The sequence below is a fragment of the Sus scrofa genome, chromosome 15 (assembly GCF_054392235.1).
Source record: "Sus scrofa isolate SSC_HxYL_T2T_F1_AM1 chromosome 15, Sscrofa_HxYL_maternal_Yorkshire_Landrace_v2.0, whole genome shotgun sequence".
NCBI lineage: Eukaryota > Metazoa > Chordata > Mammalia > Artiodactyla > Suidae > Sus > Sus scrofa.
In genome coordinates this window covers 92128137-92147591 of record NC_139397.1, presented here as the reverse complement: position 1 = coordinate 92147591, position 19455 = coordinate 92128137, and the positions used below count along the sequence as shown (strand labels likewise).

General features: G+C 38.3%; 1 protein-coding gene across 20 annotated transcripts in view; it reads right to left on the bottom strand.

Moving 5' to 3' along the window:
- Positions 1-11656: 11656 nt before the first annotated feature.
- DYNC1I2 (dynein cytoplasmic 1 intermediate chain 2) overlaps positions 11657-19455 on the bottom strand; it is a 56601-nt gene continuing 48802 nt past the window's right edge. For 11 of the 20 annotated variants that reach the window (XM_084997971.1, XM_084997966.1, XM_084997975.1 and 8 more), the window contains 3 exons: positions 15774-15914; positions 13820-13945; positions 11657-12289 (listed from right to left, as the gene is read on the bottom strand). In XM_084997971.1, coding sequence (XP_084854097.1) covers positions 12176-12289; positions 13820-13945; positions 15774-15914 — 381 coding nt within the window. In that variant the 3' untranslated portion in view covers positions 11657-12175. The remainder of the gene's footprint in view (positions 12290-13819; positions 13946-15773; positions 15915-19455) is intronic. The other 9 variants (XM_084997973.1, XM_084997977.1, XM_084997985.1 and 6 more) reach the window with 1 other exon arrangement.

The window sequence follows — 19455 nt, the reverse complement described above, 5'->3', positions numbered from 1 at the left end:
TGGGATCTGAGCCATGTCTGCGACCTACACCACAGCTCATGGCAACACCGGATCCTTAACCCACTGAGCAAGGCCAGGAATTGAACCCGAAACCTCATGGTTCCTAGTCGGATTCGTTAACCACTAAGCCACGACGGGAACTCCTCGATCTTTTGATTTATGTGGATGTATTATCCTGGTTACTCTCCTATAATGATGATATTACAGATACCATACCCAAATTTGCTCTGCTTGCTGCACAACAGGCCAGTAATTCTGGAGTCGAGTTGTTGGCCTACCATGTAGCAAGTAGAGTGAACCTAAGTTCAGTATCAATTTTTGGTGAGCCATCCAGGAGCCTTGCTGCTTGTGGCCAGTTGGCCCTGGTTGGGGAATTTTGGGGTAAGGTCCTAGGAGCTGCCAGGACCAACTGACATGAGGAGCTTCCCTTCAAAATTCCCTGAATCAGCATTAGCTGCCCCCGTGCTTGACAGTTGAAGCAAGGAATCAACATTTGGGAGCCAATGGGCTCCATAGAATAGGGTAAGTGGCTCTGATGTGTATAACCAGGAACATTCTCCTGCATTCTTGAAAGGGAAAGCCAATTTGTTTTGCATTTGATTAGGGTAACTTCTTGGAGAGGGGAATTGTTGTTGGATTCTGCCTGATTTGATTTGTGAACTGGTTCATTTGCTTTTATTTTGCATTCATCCACAATGGAATCTCTTTGTGTTTTTGGTATTGCAGTTTGTGCTTTTTGTTTTTCATTGTTCTTGAATTTATAAATATGGGAAATACTCTGACCGTAAGGAAAGCCCTTTGGGGCATACCTTAAATAAATGGGCAAAATATAGCTGTGGTTAAGAAAGAGATTATATTCTATTGCAATGGTGTGTGACTCCAATATATGTTAGGATCAGGAGAGAAAAATGCCCTTGAATGGCTCAATTATTATATGATCTGACAGTGAGAACTGGGTAAACATGATGAGATTCAACATGTAGAAGCATTTATGCCATTGCATCAGGAGGAAAAGAAGTCAGATGGCTGCTGCCTCATGGTACAGCAGTCTGAAGGGAAAACCTGCTCTACAAGAGGGAGAGGGAGAAAATGAGAGTGAGGATGCTGGCTGAGTAGGCTGCACCAGCGACTGTTCCAACCACCCCCACATCACTAGCTTATGTACCATCTCTTGTTTTCCCTCCCTATGGGGATCAATTAGAAAGTTCTATGTTAACCCCCAGGGCACAGGGGCCTGGTTTGGTGTCACCACCTAAGACCTGACTGGGTACACAATTTGGACTGGGAACCACTTTTGGAGCAGGACAGTTTCCCTAGTGCCAATATCCTGTAGGAGGCCTTAATGCAGATGGCCAACGAGCTAGGTTTCTATGGATGCACGAGCCATTCTCAACTTCAGATTTGTTTAAATGGAGAAATCATAATCCTGTTTACCAAGAGGATCCCCTCCACAGGACTGAACTTTTCATACCTATCTTTGCCACTCACCATCCCTCCTGGGAGGCCATGCACGCTCTCATAAACATGATGCTTGCTGGGGATGAAAGGAGGATGACCATTGACAAGGCTAAAGAGGAAGCATACCAGTTTCATCTAGCAGATCTAGATGGAACCCCAGAAGCAAATCTGGCAGTTCCCACTGCTGAGCCTGATTGGAATCCTAATAATGGAGATACGTAACCCCTACAGCACTATAGAAAGTATATCTTAGTGGGTCTTTGAAAGGGGGTATGTGGTCAAAAGAGCTTACGCAAAACTCAGGAGATACACCAAGAACCCAATGGGGATCCATCAGCGTTTCTAGAGAAAATTTATCAAGCTTATAGGCACTAAACTGATGCAGACCTTGGGGCCCTCAGAAAATTGACAATGTAAATATGAATTTCATTGGGAAAGTGCACCAGATATAAGAAGGAATTACAGAAGTTAGATCGTGCATGTGGAATGATGCCTTCTAAATTGGTAGATGTTGCTTTTAAAGGGTTTGACAACAAAAAACAACAACAGAAGCAAGAGAATGCAAGACAGAGCACTACTTTTCTGGCAGCAACATTCGATTCCTGGAAGGCAAGTAACCTGAAGAGCGGTAGTCCACCATTAGGGAAAGTTTAACAAAGTGCTTACTGTGAGGAAGGGCACTGGGGGAAAAAGAAGTGCTTATGCTAAAGAGTAAGACAAAAATTAACCCAGACACCTATGGTCAATTAATCTTCAACAAAGGAGGCAAGAATATAAAATGGGGAAAAGACAGTCTTTTCAGCAAGTGGTGCTAGGAAAACTGGACAGCTGCATGCAAATCAGTGAAACTGGAATACACTCTCACACCATGCACAAAAATAAACTCAAAATGGCTTAAAGACTTAAACATAAGACACTGTCAAACTCCTAGAAGAGAACATAGGCAAAACATTCTCTGATATCAACCTTACAAATGTTTTCTCAGGTCAGTCTCCCAAAGCAACAGAAATAAAAGCAAAAATAAACCAATGGGACCTAATCAAGCTGACAAGCTTTTGCACAGCAAAGGAAACCATAAAAAAACAAAACAAAAAGACAATTTACAGAATGGGAGAAAATAGTTTCAAACAATGCAACTGACAAGGGCTTTATCTCTAAAATATACAAACAACTTATACAACTCAACAGCAAAAAAGTCAACAACCCAATTGAAAAATGGGCAAAAGACCTGAATAGACATTTCTCCAAAGAAGATCTACATATGGCAACAAGCAGATGAAAAAATGCTCAACATCACTGATTATTAGAGAAATGCAGATCAAAACTACCATAGGTACCACCTCACACCAGTCAGGATGGCCATCATTAAGAAGTCCACAAATAACAAATGCTGGAGGGGGTGTGGAGAAAAGGGAACCCTCCTACACTGTTGGTGGGAATGTAAGCTGGTACAACCATTATGGAAAACAGTATGGTGGTACCTCAGAAAACTATATATAGAACTATCATATGATCCAGCAATCCCACTCTTGGGCATATATCTGAACAAAACTTTTCCTGGAAAAAGACATACGCACTCGTGTGTTCATTGCAACAGGATTTACAATAGCTAAGACATGGAAACAACAACAAACATGTCCATCGAGAGATGAATGGATTAGGAAGATGTGGTATATACACAATGGAATACTACTCAGCCATAAAAAACCAAAATAATGCCACAACACAATAATTGCAGCAACATGGATGGAACTAGAGACTCTCATACTAAGTGAAGTCAGTCAAAAAGAGAAAGACAAATACCATATGATATTACTTATATCTGGAATCTAATATAGGACACAAATGAACCTTTCTACAGAAAAAAAAAATCATGGACATGGAGAATAGACTTGTGATTGCAAGGGGGAAGGGAAGGGAGTGGGATGGACTGGGAATTTGCGGTTAATAGAGGGAGACTATTGCCTTTGGAACGGATAAGCAATGGGATCCTGCTGTACAGCACTGGGAACTATATCTAGTCACTTATGATAGGACATGATATGTGAGAACTATAATGGAAAAGAAAATCATAAAAAAAGACAAAAATCAATAAAAGAATCAGGTAAAAAGTTAATAGACATTCTCCAAGAGCTGGAAACACCCCTTCTTATGTAAATATATTCTCATGTTTGTCCTTCCTCAATCTGTAATTTTCAATATGAAGTATGTTTGGAAAGTTGCTCTGTTTCTCTCACATAATTAATTTTATTATACTGTAAGTAATAATATGTGGTAATGAGATTCAATTCCTGAAATAAAATTTTGACAATGTACTGCAAAAAAAAAAAAAAAAATCAATAAAAGACAGGAGCCTCTCATATGGTAGAAAATAAGGAACACTCTTCTGATGAATGAAGAGGCCCAAGGCCGCCCTTGGACTTGAGGCTCCCAATTCCAGTTTCCCCACAGGAGAAATTGATTGACTTTCTGATAGATATGGGTGCAACATACTCTGTGGTATATACCAAGGTGGCACAGAAAACATCCCAATCCATCTTGGTTATAGGAGTTGCTGGAGAAGTACAAAGTTGTCCTTTCTTAACCTCTAAAATGTCAATTAGAGGACCTCATCCTGAAACACAGTTTCTTTTTTTTGTCTCTTTGCCTTTTCTAGGGCCACTCCTGCAGCATATGGAGGTTCCCAGGCTAGGAGTCGAATCGGAGCTGTAGCTGCCGGCCTACACCACAGCCACAGCAACGTGGGATCTGAGCCACATCTGCGACCTACACCACAGCTCACGGCAACGCCGGATCCTTAACCCACTGAGCAAAGCCAGGGATCGAACCCGAAACCTCATGGTTCCTAGTCGGATCCGTTAACCACTGAGCCACGACGGGAACTCCCGCAGTTTCTGATATATGCCAGCATGTCCAATTCCTCTTTGGCGCTGAGATCTCCTTTGTAAATTATATGCTTCAATGCTTAAATTTTTTGCCAGAAGAGCCTGACATCAGAGCCCCACCAAGGACTAGCAAATAGACATTACTCAAATGCCTCAAACCACAAGAAATTTCAGATACCTGGTGCAGTTGTGGACACTTTTTTTAGGATGGGTGGAGGCATATCTTGACCAGGACAGAAAAAGCCTCCAAAGTGGTTAAAGCCCTCCTTAAGGAAATTATCCCCTGATGTGGACTGTCTAACTCCCTTCAAAGTGATAAAGAGCCTGCTTTTGTCTCTAACATAACCCAACAAGAGTTTAAAGCACTGCAGATTAACTGGAAGTCATCTTTGTTCTGGAGACCACAATCCACAGGAAAGACTGAGAAAATGAATCATACATTAAAGAGGAGCAATGCTGAAATACGTCAAGAGATTTAATTTAACTTGGGATAAGGCCTTGTCAGTTGCCCGGCTACAGGGTCTGAGTGGCTTCCAGAAGCAGGCTTGTATTAAACCCCTTTGAAATATCATATGGTAGGCCATTCCAGGTGTCTGCCCACACGGGGAAATCTATAAATGCTCTAGAGGTTGCCAATTATGTTAACACTCTGGCCACTACACTAACTTCTGTTCATGAGTTTGCTTCCAACAGTTGTGCCTATTCAACTGAGGTACCCTTATGTATCCTTTCCCATTTGAAGTCCGAGTCCTCCTTAAAATCTAAAGAGCTGACTTCAAGGCGGTTAGGACCACATGTGGTATTACTCACCATGCACTCATCTGTCAAGTTAGCTGGAGTAAAGCCAGGGATTCATCACACAAGGGTAAAAGCAGCCCCACTGACACCAGAAAACGACCCAACTCCTGAGAGGCCTAGAGAGCCATGGGTTTGTGAACTCTTAGGAGACTTAAGTTTGCTCTTTAAAAAGGTAAGTATTGAGATTAAAATTTCATTACAGAAGGAATTTCACCAAATTTAAATAGCTATAGACAAAGATACGTATTACTTCATATTGCTGGCCCGAGCCTGCTCAATTCCGTTTTATGATCACCCCGTCATCGCCCACTTTCAGCAGGAAGTAGCCAGAAAGATTGTTGCCCCTTTTGTCACAAGGTTGTGGAATGTATACGGACCGTGGGGGCTATGAGTGAGCAAGCATTAGTGAGTGCCCTTTAATGGTCCTGCTCAGCACTGCAGTGGGCCCTTCCCCCAAGCAAGCAACAGTGAGTAACCACTGACCCTCTCCTTCCCCTTCCCCTGTATAAAAGGAGCCTGAATGTGGACTGAGGGAAGATGGGGTTTTTTGACACACTAGTCTGCCATCTTCTCAGTCGGCTAGCTGTCCTATTAAAGTCCTTATTGCTTGCTTCAACAACTCGTCACTGGAATTACTGGCATGCTGTGCGACGAGCAGCGTGAACTTGGGTTTGGTATCATTACCGCAGCATCTACTGTACAAGAGGATGAAGGTATAGAGAAATAAAGGACTTACCTAAAATAAGGAACAGGTAAATCCAGAGGAAACCCATAGTCTTTTATGAATCACACTGTACCCCTTATCTGATTTTTAGCACAAAACACAAGAGTCCTTTTTTTCAACTGATACAGATTCTACTCAAGCTTCTGAGTTTCAGTGGGGCTAAAGCCATTTCTTTTCCCTTTGGAAGATGAAGGTCCTCCAGATCCATCTAATGACCCTCAATGTACAGACAAATTCATGACTGTATCAAACATTATTGGAAATGAGGCCCATTAGGAATGACCTAGTCATTTTACTAAGTCTCTCGCTCAATCAGTGTTCATTAACAAGTCCGGTTTTGCCTTATTTCTGGAGATCACGTTTTAGCTATGATGAAACAGCAGAGATCTGCCAATCTAGACATGAGTTAGATAAAAACTATTCCTCCAAGACTAATTTTAGGGCTTTCTTTAAGCCTGGCAACCACACAGAGGTCAAGGACTGAAGCGCCTCTTTTATGACCATCTTCCTACAATAGCATGTATCGTTTCCAAGGGAACTGACCCTAGGGAAGAAAGATGGGTACTTTGTAAGTTTTAACAGTTGAGTAAATGCTGTTCCCTTGAATTTGGTATAAATGACTGATTCCAGTTCTGCTACTGCTTAGCTGGGTAGTAGCTGGGTACTCTTTGAATCAAGTCTGTTCTCTCATTGATTTGAAAAAGAAAAAGAGGTTCCTCCTCCTCTTTTCTAAGGCTTCAGGTATTGCAATCTATGCATGTAATTAACATAAGAGCAACAGCTGAGTATAGGTTGGAAATTGAGTAGGTCATTTTTTCCCCTACTTATGTAATTTATAATTTTACTAGAGAATATGATGAGAAAACATTCCCAGGAAAAGTAGCATTGATTAAGAGAAATTACTATTTTCCCCTCAGTTCACTGCTATTCCCAAACATCTTGAGGGTTCAAACTGAGATTTCTTAGAATTAAAAAAGAATTTTTTTTTCTTGAACACAAAGCCACTTAATCCTTAGAGGAATTAGCTTTTGTTACATTGCGCAGATGGCTGCACAAAATGGTTTCTGTCCATTCTTGTATTCTTTAAAAAAAAAAAAAGAAAATCCCTTATTTGTATAGTACTTCATAATTTACACATCTTCACATACGCAATATCTCATGTAACCATCACAGCAAGCAAATATTTTCATTACGTAACAGATGAGAATATTGATCCTTGTCCCAGAGAATATAATGGGTAATGAGGAGTATCATAAATACAACTTGGGACTTTAAAGCCCAGTGTTCCCCCTCCCCCCATATTATACCAAGCCACTCAAATATAAAAGATTTTGTTCTAAAGCATTTCTACTACTTTGGGGGGAAAAAAAAAAGTTTTGTTTTTTTTTTTAATCTAGTACAAAAATTCACAGAAGAAAAAATTACTTGCCATCAAAGCCTTCCCGATGGTATACTGATTTCCAGAGTCACAGAGTCGGGTCTCTGCATGTTCAGCACCATGTAGCTGTGTTCTACACCCTACACAATCACTGTCCCTTAGCCTCCCAACCAAATCAAGTACATTAAAAGAAAAGGATAATACAGTACCACAGACATGAATAAATGACCTCACAAAGTGAAACAGACCTTTCTGAAAGCTTACCTGAGTGCAAGCTGTTCCATCCTCTCACTGAGAACTGGTAATGGAATATTAAGAAGCCAAAACTGAGATTCCTGCTATGAAACTAACAACACAAAATACTGTAATTTTAGAAAAGTTTGTAAAAGATTGCTGATTGGCTATGTTGAAGCTATCAGTGGCTAGAAGCTACTACATATTGAAAACTTAAATACCACCAACTCCATTTGAACTTTAAGAAGTTTAGGGACTGTGAACATGGCAGGCAGAAAGAGAATCTGTATATTTAAAGTCCAGTAAAAGGTCTGAGAGCATTGGCCTATTGAGAAAGGCATTACAATGTGAAGACCATTCAGTCTTCCAGTTGAAAATCTAGATCCTTCTCTAAAATGTGTTTCTTTTCGGTTTTTCTTTTCTTTTTTCTTTTTTTTTTTTTTTGGCTGTGCCTGCAGCATGCAAACGTTCCCGGGCTAGGGATTGAACCCAAGCTACAGCAGTGACAATGCTGAATTCTTAACCCCCAGCTAGGCCACCAGGGACTCCTAAAATGTGTTTCTTCTATGTGCAAAGGACTTTAAAATTGTAAGTGCAAGGAAATTATTACCTTCTTAGGGCATTAAAATTGAAGAAATTGGAAGTTCCCTGGTGGTCTAGCAGTAAAGGATTTGGCATTGTCACTCCTGTGGCTTGGGTTACTGCTGTGATTCTGGTTCCATCCCTGGCCCGGGAACTTTTGTATGCCGCAGGCGCAGCCAAACGACAAAAAAAAAAAATGAAATTGGTTCAAAGAATGGTAGTTGTAGTCCTCTATTTCAAAAGAAATAATGAATGTGGGTGTTCTTTTCTCCTTGCCTTTCGAGCAACTTTCCTATTCTTTGGTAGCACTAGAAGCCCTCAGAATCTGTAAACCAGACTTCTCTGTAATTGCCCAGTTTTTGTTTTTTGTTTTTTTGGGCCTTTTAGAGCCACACCTGTGGCATATTGGAAGTTCCCAGGCTAGGAGTCAAATTGGAGCTAGAGCTGCCAGCCTACGCCACAGCCACAGCAACGCAGGATCTGAGCTGCATCTGCAACTTACACCACAGCGCACAGCAACACCGGATCCCCAAACCACTGAGCGAAGCCAGGGATCAAACTCGCACCCTCATGGATACCAGTCGTATTTGTTTCTGCTGCCCCACGACAGGAACTCCTCCCAGCATTTTTTAATGAGTCAAAAATAAGATTCCCAGGTATTTTCCCCAAACCTATGAAGTCCCTACAGTTGCTGAGAAATCAGAAAGATGATAGCAGGAAAGCAAGAACTCCATTCCAGCCTCTATGTAGCTTGGGGGAAAAAAAACCTCAATGGGAATGCCATCACTAAATCATCAAATGAGGCAAAGCTGATGGCTTTTTACCTAAACTTATGCCCAATATTCAGGCATAATACCACCCTGGGTGTTATGTCATGTTTGAAACAATCCTCACAGCCACCAAGCAGCTTGAGTTTTAATTGGGGCTCCATTCCCTCCAATATACTTAATTGTACATAAAGCTTTTTCCTAGTTATAAAATATCACAATGCCAATGTTGAAATAAGAGGGTTGTAGGAAGGACATTTAAAAAGCATTGCCTGACAGAATGCAAGATAACAAAATCATGTACTTCACACCAGATTTTTACTCACTCACTCAGGCCCCTCCTTTCCATATGGTTCAAGTGGTAGAGGTTACTGTCTATCAGTACTGGTAGAAAACAGAATGAATCAACATTTGTACAGTATTAAAAATCTAGGATCATCCCTAGCACTACTTTCCTTTAGTTCATTCTCTTAAAATTTAAGTCATCCGGAGTTCCCGTCGTGGCTCAGTGGTTAATGAATCTGCTAGGAACCATGAAGTTGAGGGTTCGATCCCTGGCCTTGCTCAGTGGGTTAAGGATCCGGTGTTGCTGTGAGCTGTGATGTAGGTCGCAGACAAGGCTTGGATCCTGCATTGCTGTGGCTCTGGTGTAGGCTGGTGGCTAAAGCTCTGATTAGACCCCTAGCCTGGGAACCTCCATATGCTGCAGGAGTGGCCCTAGAAAAAGCAAAAAAAAAAAAAAAAAAAAAAATTTAAGTCATCCATTCTTTCAATATACAATATCTCAGCATTATTACAATATTTTATACCTAGAAATTTTCTAAACTTTGTAGGGAACTGCATCTATAAACTGGAAGATGTCTTCTACCAATTAATTTTTTTGGTTCAAATAACAAAAAAATGATCATTTGAGATTTACTGCAAGTTAATTATTGTCTGCAAAACTGAGTATTCTTCCTAAACACAGACAAGGATAACCAATAGTCTTTAACTTCTCATTCAAAAAGAAAATAACCAAACAATAAACACAAAGTCAGAAATTAGCCAGAAAACTTTGCCTTGTTTCCAACTAAATAAAAAAAAGTGTAACTGGGAACAAATAAGGTACAATTTCCATAAGCAGATTTTTTTTTAATTATAAGGTTTTCCATTTTCGAAAGACTGAAGAGCTGTGCTACACTTTTCTAGTCAGCTTAATCTTTCAGATGAGTTCATATCAACATTGACGGCACAGTCCTTTCTTTCCTACTGTCAATGTTAAAAGGCAATTCCTCACATTAAATTCATGTCTTCCTAAAAATGTACATTACAGTTCAAGGGGCAAAGGCGAAGAGACACACTGCATTTTGGGGCGGAAGAAAGTTATCTCCAAAAAGCATATACTCTTTTGTGATAAGTTTTTTACTTACCAATTTTATTCTTTCACAATCGGATACATCACCTTGAGTCCAACACGCCATCTGAATTTGCCACATCTCATGATTTCCAATGTTCTGTTTTCCCTTTATCTAGTCATTTTTACAAACAGAAGGCAAGAATAAATGTTTTAGTGATTACATGAATTTTTCTATACTAAGACATGTGGGATCCTGCTGAAATTGAATTCTTTACTCAGACATTGCTACCATGCGATAACGTATTTGCCTGCTGATATAAAAAATTATCTTCAGTATAAAATATGTGATTGTGGGATGTCAACTTATGAAAACCAAATCTGTAAAAATAGAGATTTTCCTTAAGTAATTATAATGAATAAATTTTAGAGCTGAAAGGTAATTTAGATATCATCTAGTCCAAGCTTAATTCTCAGATAAAAAAACATGGAAAGACTTGGTTGGCTAAAATCACACTTCCCTTGAGTTCCGGGGCAGAGTGAGAGTTTGGGTCTAATACTCCAGGTCAATTATCCTTTACACTACATGGTACTCTTAGTTGACAATAAATTACTTGGAAATTTATTTCCCAACGGATTTTTGTTAGATTAAAAAAAAAAAAAAAACAGGGAATTCCCTGGTGGCCTAGTGGTAAAGAATTCGATGTCACTGCTGTGGCTCAGGTGCAACCCTGCAACCCTGGCCTGGGAACTTTCGCATGCTATGGGCAAGACCACCAAAAAAAAAAGAAAAGGCAAACCAAATTGCTCAAAATATGATATGTATCCTCCCTTCCTAGTTCATGTTGTCGAATAAATGAGAGCTAAACTTGAGAAGGACAAAAGGTCAGGATCAAGGAAATGGATAATTTAAGGATAAAATCAGTATCTGAGCATAATTCTTTCCTCTAGTCCTGAAATAGGTTCAACACAAATTCTTTTTGGGGGGTGGAGGTGTCAGATGTGGGGGTCATTACAAATTTTTAGATATTTACCACTTACCTTTCAGACTTGTAGACAAAGTTGTGGTAACAGGTCCTTTGAGAACTTTCCATCATGGCTACTGCAACCATGAAATCAATTTCTCTCAAAGGAGGTTTTTATCTCAGAGGGCTCATATATATAGTAATCTCAATCAGTGAAAATGAGAGGCAGATTTCTGCTTATTCTTTAAACTAACTATATATATCTTAGATGGAAAGAAAATACGGAGGTAAAACAACAGTTAACCTAGGAGTAATCTGTTCACCGGCAGAAAGTATCTAAACATCAGCTCATAACGTCTTGGGCGATCTAAAGTATACCGTATGATATATGTAAGGCACACAGCTTTACAAGATTTGAGGTGGCTGCTTACAAAAGAAGCTTAAAGATATAAAATAAAGACACTTTATAGAAGAGACAGAATTTAATAAAATTTTAATTGTAAGCAGTAAATCAAAATGGAAATTCAAAAAGTTAAAGCATATTTGTTTTTTATTTATAGATAGTTACCACATGACTTATAAAGAACAAAATATCAGAATGGAATTGAATAGATGTATGCATGCTATGACTATGAATAAACAATGTTCCTACATAGTATGGTTAGTGAGAACATTATCAGTGTAACAGTGAATTGTGATTATTTAAAAATAAGCAGAACTTATCTAATCTGTGCTTTAGAAATAACTGTATATAGTGTTATAAATTGAAAAGAATTCGAAAGAATAATACCAAATATACACCTGTGTATAAGAATTCAGAAAAGGTTGCATTCTTTTAAGTAAATTAGCTGTATTAAAAATGACACAAATCCGAAACAAGATGTGTTATATAAAAAAGGACATTGTAAGATTTGCTTGCTGCATTAAATCCACAGTTTAATCCACGAAACTTCCTTTTAATTATTTAGACAGAAGCATGCAAATAGTCTCAGGATCTATGTAGAGTCTTCTTCCCCAAATCCACTAAGGCTACACATTCCCTTTTCAGGAGCTAAGCAGGTATTCGGGTAGCTGCTTCCTCCTCTGCATCTGCTCGGTTTGCGTTAATTTCTGCAAGTGTTCGGCCGAACCGTGCCCATTCATCATTTCGAGGGACAGCAATCTGCTGTTAAAAGAACACAATGTTTTATGTACACTGAAAGAAAAGATCACTTTGCCCACTATTAGTCAGTTTGTTTTCAAATAATTTCTCTGTTAAAAAGTAATAATTGACCTCAATGGCCTTTCCATAATTACAGAGAATATACCAATGATTTATAACATCTCAAAACAAAAGACAGTGTTTGTGAAGTACGTTGTGACAGCCTCAGAAATGAGTTTGCTATTATCATCATCCATGCAAAAGAGAATGACAATAATCCTTCTGTAAATATAACTCCTATGCACCATCTCATGGATATTGCTGGTGGGCAGGAATTCCTTCAATTTTTAAAATTCTTGCACCATTCCTAGTATGAACAGTTTTTGAAGGACAGCTAGTAAGGGCTGGTTTCTTATAAATGGGCTGGTTTCTTATAAATGTACTTATTTTTGTTTGGAACATAAAGAGAACCTTTCTTGATAATCCCTTCATCAAAAGGTATGCTACTTCTTACCCCTTTAGTGATGTACCAATAGCAAAAGAGGAAAGGAGGATCGTGATGCTTTTGCCTCACTAAAGCAGTCAAATGGCCAACAGTTTTTAACAGCTGTCATTATCATACTAGAGAAATCTGACAGTGCCATATTAGAGCACAAAGAAGTCAGTGTGGCAAATGGATGCGTCTACCTCTTAATCTATTGTATGACTTCAGACTAGACTAGACAGTGATATCCAATATGGGAGCTTTCAAACAGATATGACTATTTACATTTAAATTACTTAAAATTAAATAAAATTGAAAATTCGGTTTTTCAGATGTTCTAGCCACATTTTAAGTGTTTAATAGCCAAATGTGGACAGTGCAGATACCATCTGTAGAGATCGTTCAACTGGCTGTTCGAAGTGATTCAATCTACCTCTCTCCAGATCCAATTGCTAAAGGCTGTGGAGTTTCTAGAGAGGATGGGGAATCATAAGGCACTAGCCAGGGCTAAAACAGAGGAAATCATTCCTGGGGACTGTGTTCAGTCAACCCAAGCAGTAAAGATGACAGAGCTATAACTCAACCTGTTGGGTTTAATGATGATGGCTTTGCAACAAGGCTCAAGGAGTCCAGATTCACATTTCACACAGTCATCAAATAACTCTCAAAAGATACTACTTTTGAGTTCTACTACCAGGCCCAAACAAATCTATAAATATAGAAAAATAAAATCTTATCTCAATATCAATTCTGTAAAGCCCCAAAGTCCAACTATAAGTTTCTCCCCCTGCCTGAAGAATTTCTAATTTCTAGTGATGAATGCTTGACGATACTTCCAATATATGATATGACCCTCGAAATCTGTTGCATGGGGATGCAGGACACCCAGTTTAGAAAGAAAATTAATCTCAAGAGTTGCTTCTGTGGTAAAAAGTAAGTTTTATCTTTACAACCATACGGTTTATACAATTCATGAACCTCAAAGACTAGTTTTAGCCATGAAGATACTGTCATACGATGCTTGGGAAGTTAAAGAGATGTGTCAAAATTACAGGCGGTGAGCCCCATACCTCTCCCACATCATATATAACAATCTGCCCTTCTGAATCACCCACGGCAATCTCTCTTCCAGAATGGGTCCATCTTACACGATTAAGAGCAGGATTACCCTCCACAGAAATGCTGGCTGTTGGCACCTGGAGTCATTTAAAATATAGCGCAGTGTTAAAAGTTTCATCAGGATTTCTATAAACATGTAAAACAGTAATTCTTCTTTCTTCCAATCTGGCTACATTTTTTAAAACAAAGGTGAAAACAGATAAAGAATTTTCCCAACTTTCTTCCTGTTCAGTGATATATTCTGAATGACATTATAGCAATCCTTGAAAATGGTTTTGGAAAATAACTTTAGCCCTTATATAAGAAATTTTCACATGACTGAATACATCATTTTGAAAGATCCTCTCTCTAATAAAGGATTCTTTGTTGTTTTAACTTCTTTAAGAAGTCAAGCTGTTTGAAAACAGACGGCCAAAACCTTATTTAAAGAAACAACTCAAAAAGCCCTCATAAACTAGATTATGGTTCAAATTTTAGAGGATAGGAATTACTTCTTGCATCTCTGTCAGCCAGAGCCTGTTACAGATCCACAGTTCCTAGAAACAATCCACACTAAAGGTGCAGTGTGGATCTTTCCAAGGCTCCTGTTCCTATGAACTGTCTGGAGCAGGCTCTGGACGAGGGCACCAATATAGGGCCCCAGTTCTTGGAATCGGACCATACCCTTTCCTGGGCTGAGGGAAATGCAGAACAAACCTTCAGTGTTTCACTCAGACTAGAATCACAGTAACATTTAAAAATGTTGGAGACCTGATTAAAAATAATCCTTATAGTTGACACCAGTCATCCCAAATGATTAATTTAACCCTCTAGAATGCCAAAATTGTTATTATAAGAGAAAAACTGTAACTTATATATAGTCTTTGAGTTAGTGGTTACAGGAAAGATCCAAATTTAATTGTAACCACAAATATCTAACACCAAAATCCAAATTAAGAAAATAAAATTGGTACCACTGGAGGTAACTAGAAATGTCCAATCATCTTGCGAGGGCTTAATACCTTTCCCTAGCAGTATCTGAATGTTCCCCCTCAAACTAATATACCAATAGCTAGCACAGTGTTAAAATTCTTACATTTCCAATATGTAATTTCTTTGTCCTGTGCAGTCAACAATTTTACTTCAAGGAATACTGAATGCTTGTGACTGGAAATATGAAGAGATGAGGGAAACACAGGACTGTGGGGGAAGGCACCAAGAGACTTTCTCAACAACTTTTACTGATAGAACTGCTAATGCTACTTCTTATCCATACATAGCAATACAGAAGTCTAAGAACACTTTAAACCTTTCTACATTGGTAAAGATAAACATGGTTAAAAATAAATAATAGCTGCAGTTAAATTTCACTGCCCTCAAGTGAGTGATTTTAGTATAACAATTAGGAAATTTGATGGTTTCTATGTTCATTTTACAGCAACACTCCGTTTTCAGTCTTTCACAGAACAAGTCACTAAAACACATTTTGCTTCATTCAAATAAGTCAGGTTAAGATTAATATTTATAGCTAACATACAATTCTATCAAGGTTAAGAGATAATTCAGAAATTCAGAATTAAGGTTAACATACATCAATAGTCTGAAACTATCTGCCTTCTAGCCTATGAATGAAAACTATCCCAGTTGCCTTATGAATGAAACTTTGCCAGGACATTAGAGACATGATAGTGCTTTTTAGAAGTAAAAGAAAATGTGCCAGTGCTTTTGGCAACATTATTTCTCCCTTCAGTTCTGCACAGCATGCTGTTTATTATTTAGGGTACAAAGCTTATTTGGTTTCTTTGTAATGAAGCTACAATCACAGAGTCCTTTTACATTCCTTGGGATAAAAGGAATTTCACAAATTATTCAATAAATCTCCAATTTTCTATTTTTCAGTGCAATTTTTGTTATTTTCTGGCTCACCTCTGTGTCATTGTTGAGATTCCACAAATCCAGCCTACCCATGCCATCCACACAGGCAAACAGGGCCGGGTGGGTGGGTGACCACATGACATCATAAACATAGTCCGAATTATCTTCAAATGAGTACAAAGGCTTATTATTCTGAAAGGGAAAAGCTGATTTTTAGCACAGTCAAAATATGACACACATTCAACATGTATGATAATATTTTATGATACTTAACCTAGAAAAAGTTACCATAATTTGTTTCACTACAGAATTACCTGGAGCTATGAAGTAAGAATCAACAACTAGATTGCATCTTCTTTTTAACTTGTAGACACCATACTGCTGTTAATAAGGAACAAAATGTGCTTTACAAATATTTCAATGAGAGAACTCTGGGAAGATGAGGTAAAGGGCAGGATACTTTTTGAATCTCCACTAAATCTCCCCATAAACCCAAACAAAGCAATGAGGATAGCAAAATCAAAGATTCACAGGCAACATCTACAACAAAATTGGGAGACAGAGCTCCAAATATAAGCAGTGGAAATAAACCTCTGGCCACTATGAGACAGGCCAGTACATCTGTGTGGGAAGAAGTACAGGAAGGCATGAGAGCTTCTGACAGCCGGAGAACAGAACGGAAGGGCCCACAGTCAACAGCGGATGCTCCCTGCACAGAGCAGGGGTCAGACTGAGAACAGCAGCAGAAACTAGGAGGGAGTTGAACACAATTCCATTTATAGGTAACTGTAAGCAGACTCCAGTGTGATATAAGTGAGGAATAATGGGGCTGTCTGAGCCTGATAAACTCACAAAAGCAACAAACCAAAACTCATAAAGTCTCATCAAAAGATACTGCTGGGAGTAGAATCTAAGTTCTAGAATGTGGCATAATAGGGATGAAGGAAAGAGAAGGTTCAGATAAAGCTGGTGGAGAGGATGGAAGAGGTACATCTCAGAAAGCACAAGACAGAGAGAGACATACCCACTCGGCAAAGAACATGGAAGAGAGAGCCTTAACCTTGACTATGAAACTAGAAAAACTATCCTCGCCCATTCCCTCCCTCCTAAAAGTAGAGAAAAACTCCTTTCACTACTAGACAATAAGCAACAAAAAAGGATCTCAGTCAAATCTCACACAAAATTATTGTGGCAATTCTTTAATAAGGGAGTCATGACAATTAGATGGGAAAAGAATAGTCTTTTCAACAAATGATGCTGGGACAACTGGATATGCACATGCAAAAGAATTAAGCTGAACCCTTCTCCCTCACACCATACACAGAAATTAACTAAAAATATATCTCAGATCTAAATAGAAGAGCTAAAACTATGAAACTTAGGAGAAACATTGGAGTAAATCATTGCGACTTTGAACTTGACAATGATTTCTTAGATAACAAAAGCACGATTGACAAAAAAAAAAAAAAAGGTAGATAAACTGGGTTAAGTCAAAATTAAATACCCTTGTGCTTCAAAAAATACCTTCAAGAAAGTGAAAAGACTACCTATGTGATGGGAGAAAATGTTTGGAAATAATATATCTGATAAGTGACGTGTATCTAAAATTCTTACAACATTTTAACAAAAAGGTAAATAACCCAATTAAAACTTGGACAAAGTTTTAACAGACATTTTTCCAAAGGAGATCCTCAAATACAAATAAGCACTTGAAAAGATGGCTGACATCGTTATCCATAAGGGCAATACAATCAAAATCACAATGAGATATCATTTCATACCACTAGAAAGACTATAATAAAAACCCAAAACCACTGATGTGTACATGTTATAAGGGTGGATCTTATGTACATGAATTATATCTCAATAACATTGTTATTCCAAAAAAAAGAGATAAAATGAATTTTTAAAAAGTGACAAAGAAGATTAATAAAGATATATCTATAATGAAAGGCACTAAAAAAGAAAACCAAAGCAATACTACTGAACAAATACAAAAATAATAATTTAAGAGAACTCTACTAAATAAAAGATAGCTTGAAACTTCACATTAAAAAATATCCTGTGGGAGTTCTCGCTGTGGTTCAGCGATTAACAAATTTGACTGGCATCCATGAGGATGCAGGTTCCATCCCCGGCCTTGCTCAGTGGGTTAAGGATCTGGCGTTGCCGTGAGCTGTGGTGTAGGCTGCAGACTCGGCTTGGGTCCTGCATTGCTATGGCTGTGGCACAGGCCAACAGCTCCAGCTCCAATTCCACCCCTAGCCCAGGAACCTACACATGCTGGAGTGCGGCCCTAAAAAGAAAAAAAGAAAAAAAAATTCCTGTGTATCTAGGACAATCGACCCTTTAAATAGGGGGGAAAAAAAAGATTTGATCACCTAGATTTTTAAAAATCAAGTCATGAGTAAAGAAAAACATCAGTTTTCATCAGACTTTCTGGCAATGCTTCTGCCAGAAAACAACAGAGTAACATATGTAAGGTAATCAAAAAATGTAAACTGTGGGTTTTACTATACACAACCAAACTGACATTCATAAACATACTCTTGTGAATATGGGCACCTCCTGGGTATCACCACAGAATATGCTTCAGATGACCAGAAAGACTGAAGAGCTGTCAACATAGACTGACACCAAGTGATTCATAAAGCTAAGTGTCTCTTTACAGAATTAGAAACGATCTACGACTATATATAATAAATAGTACGAACATACCATAAAAATGCAAAATCCACACTGTGGGAAACTAACAGGACAATGAACCTGGTTTCTTCTTCAACAGCAGTCAGCATCAGAATGGATAAACACATTATGGTATATTTATATAAAGGGATAGTGTACAGCTGAGAGACTGAACAATCTATAACTATATTCAACAATATGACCCTCACAAATATAATGTTGAACAAAAGATGCCAGATACAAAATACGTATATAATGACTGTTTCTTTATAAAATATGAAAAATGATACACATTAAAACTTACATAAAATTATATTTAAAATGAAAAAGACTGATAAATATCTCAGGAAATTATTAAATGTTTCATCGATTCAGTGGACTATGCATCATGCAGCCAGAGAAAAAAGCAGAATGTATTCTATCTGGGTAAAAGATTATATTAAAAATAAAAATACAATAAATAGTAACATGTTCATGCTCCCAAATTTTAAAAATGTGATTAGAAACCTTTTGTAATTTTTTTCCAAGTTTAATAAACATACTATCCAAGGAGTAACAATTTTTCTTCCTCAAAGAGAAAGAAGCATACATACAATACTAAACATTGTTTCATAATATATTAAATTTTTTTGGCTATGTCCACAAAATATGAAAGTTCCTGGGCCAGGGTTCAAACCTGTGCCAAAGCAGTGTCAATGACAGATCCTTAACCCATGAGACGACACGGGAACTCCCATATTAATTTTATATATGACGCGTCATGTTAAAATCCCAAAGGGATCATTTAAAGTGCTTTTTTTTTTTTTGTGGCCGCACCTGCTGCACATGGAAGTCCCCAAGCCAGAGGTCAAGCCACAGCCACTGCAGAAGGAATGCTGAGCAGCCATGCTGTGAGCCACATGGGAAGTCCTAAAACTTTTTAATAGTAGTATTTTTCTTAACTTGAAGAGAACTTCTGTCTAAATAGCAGAAAGGAAGTGGGAAAAAGTTGGAGAGGGGCACATGATCACATGATCTGGACTTTTTTTTTTGGTCTTTTTGTTTTTTA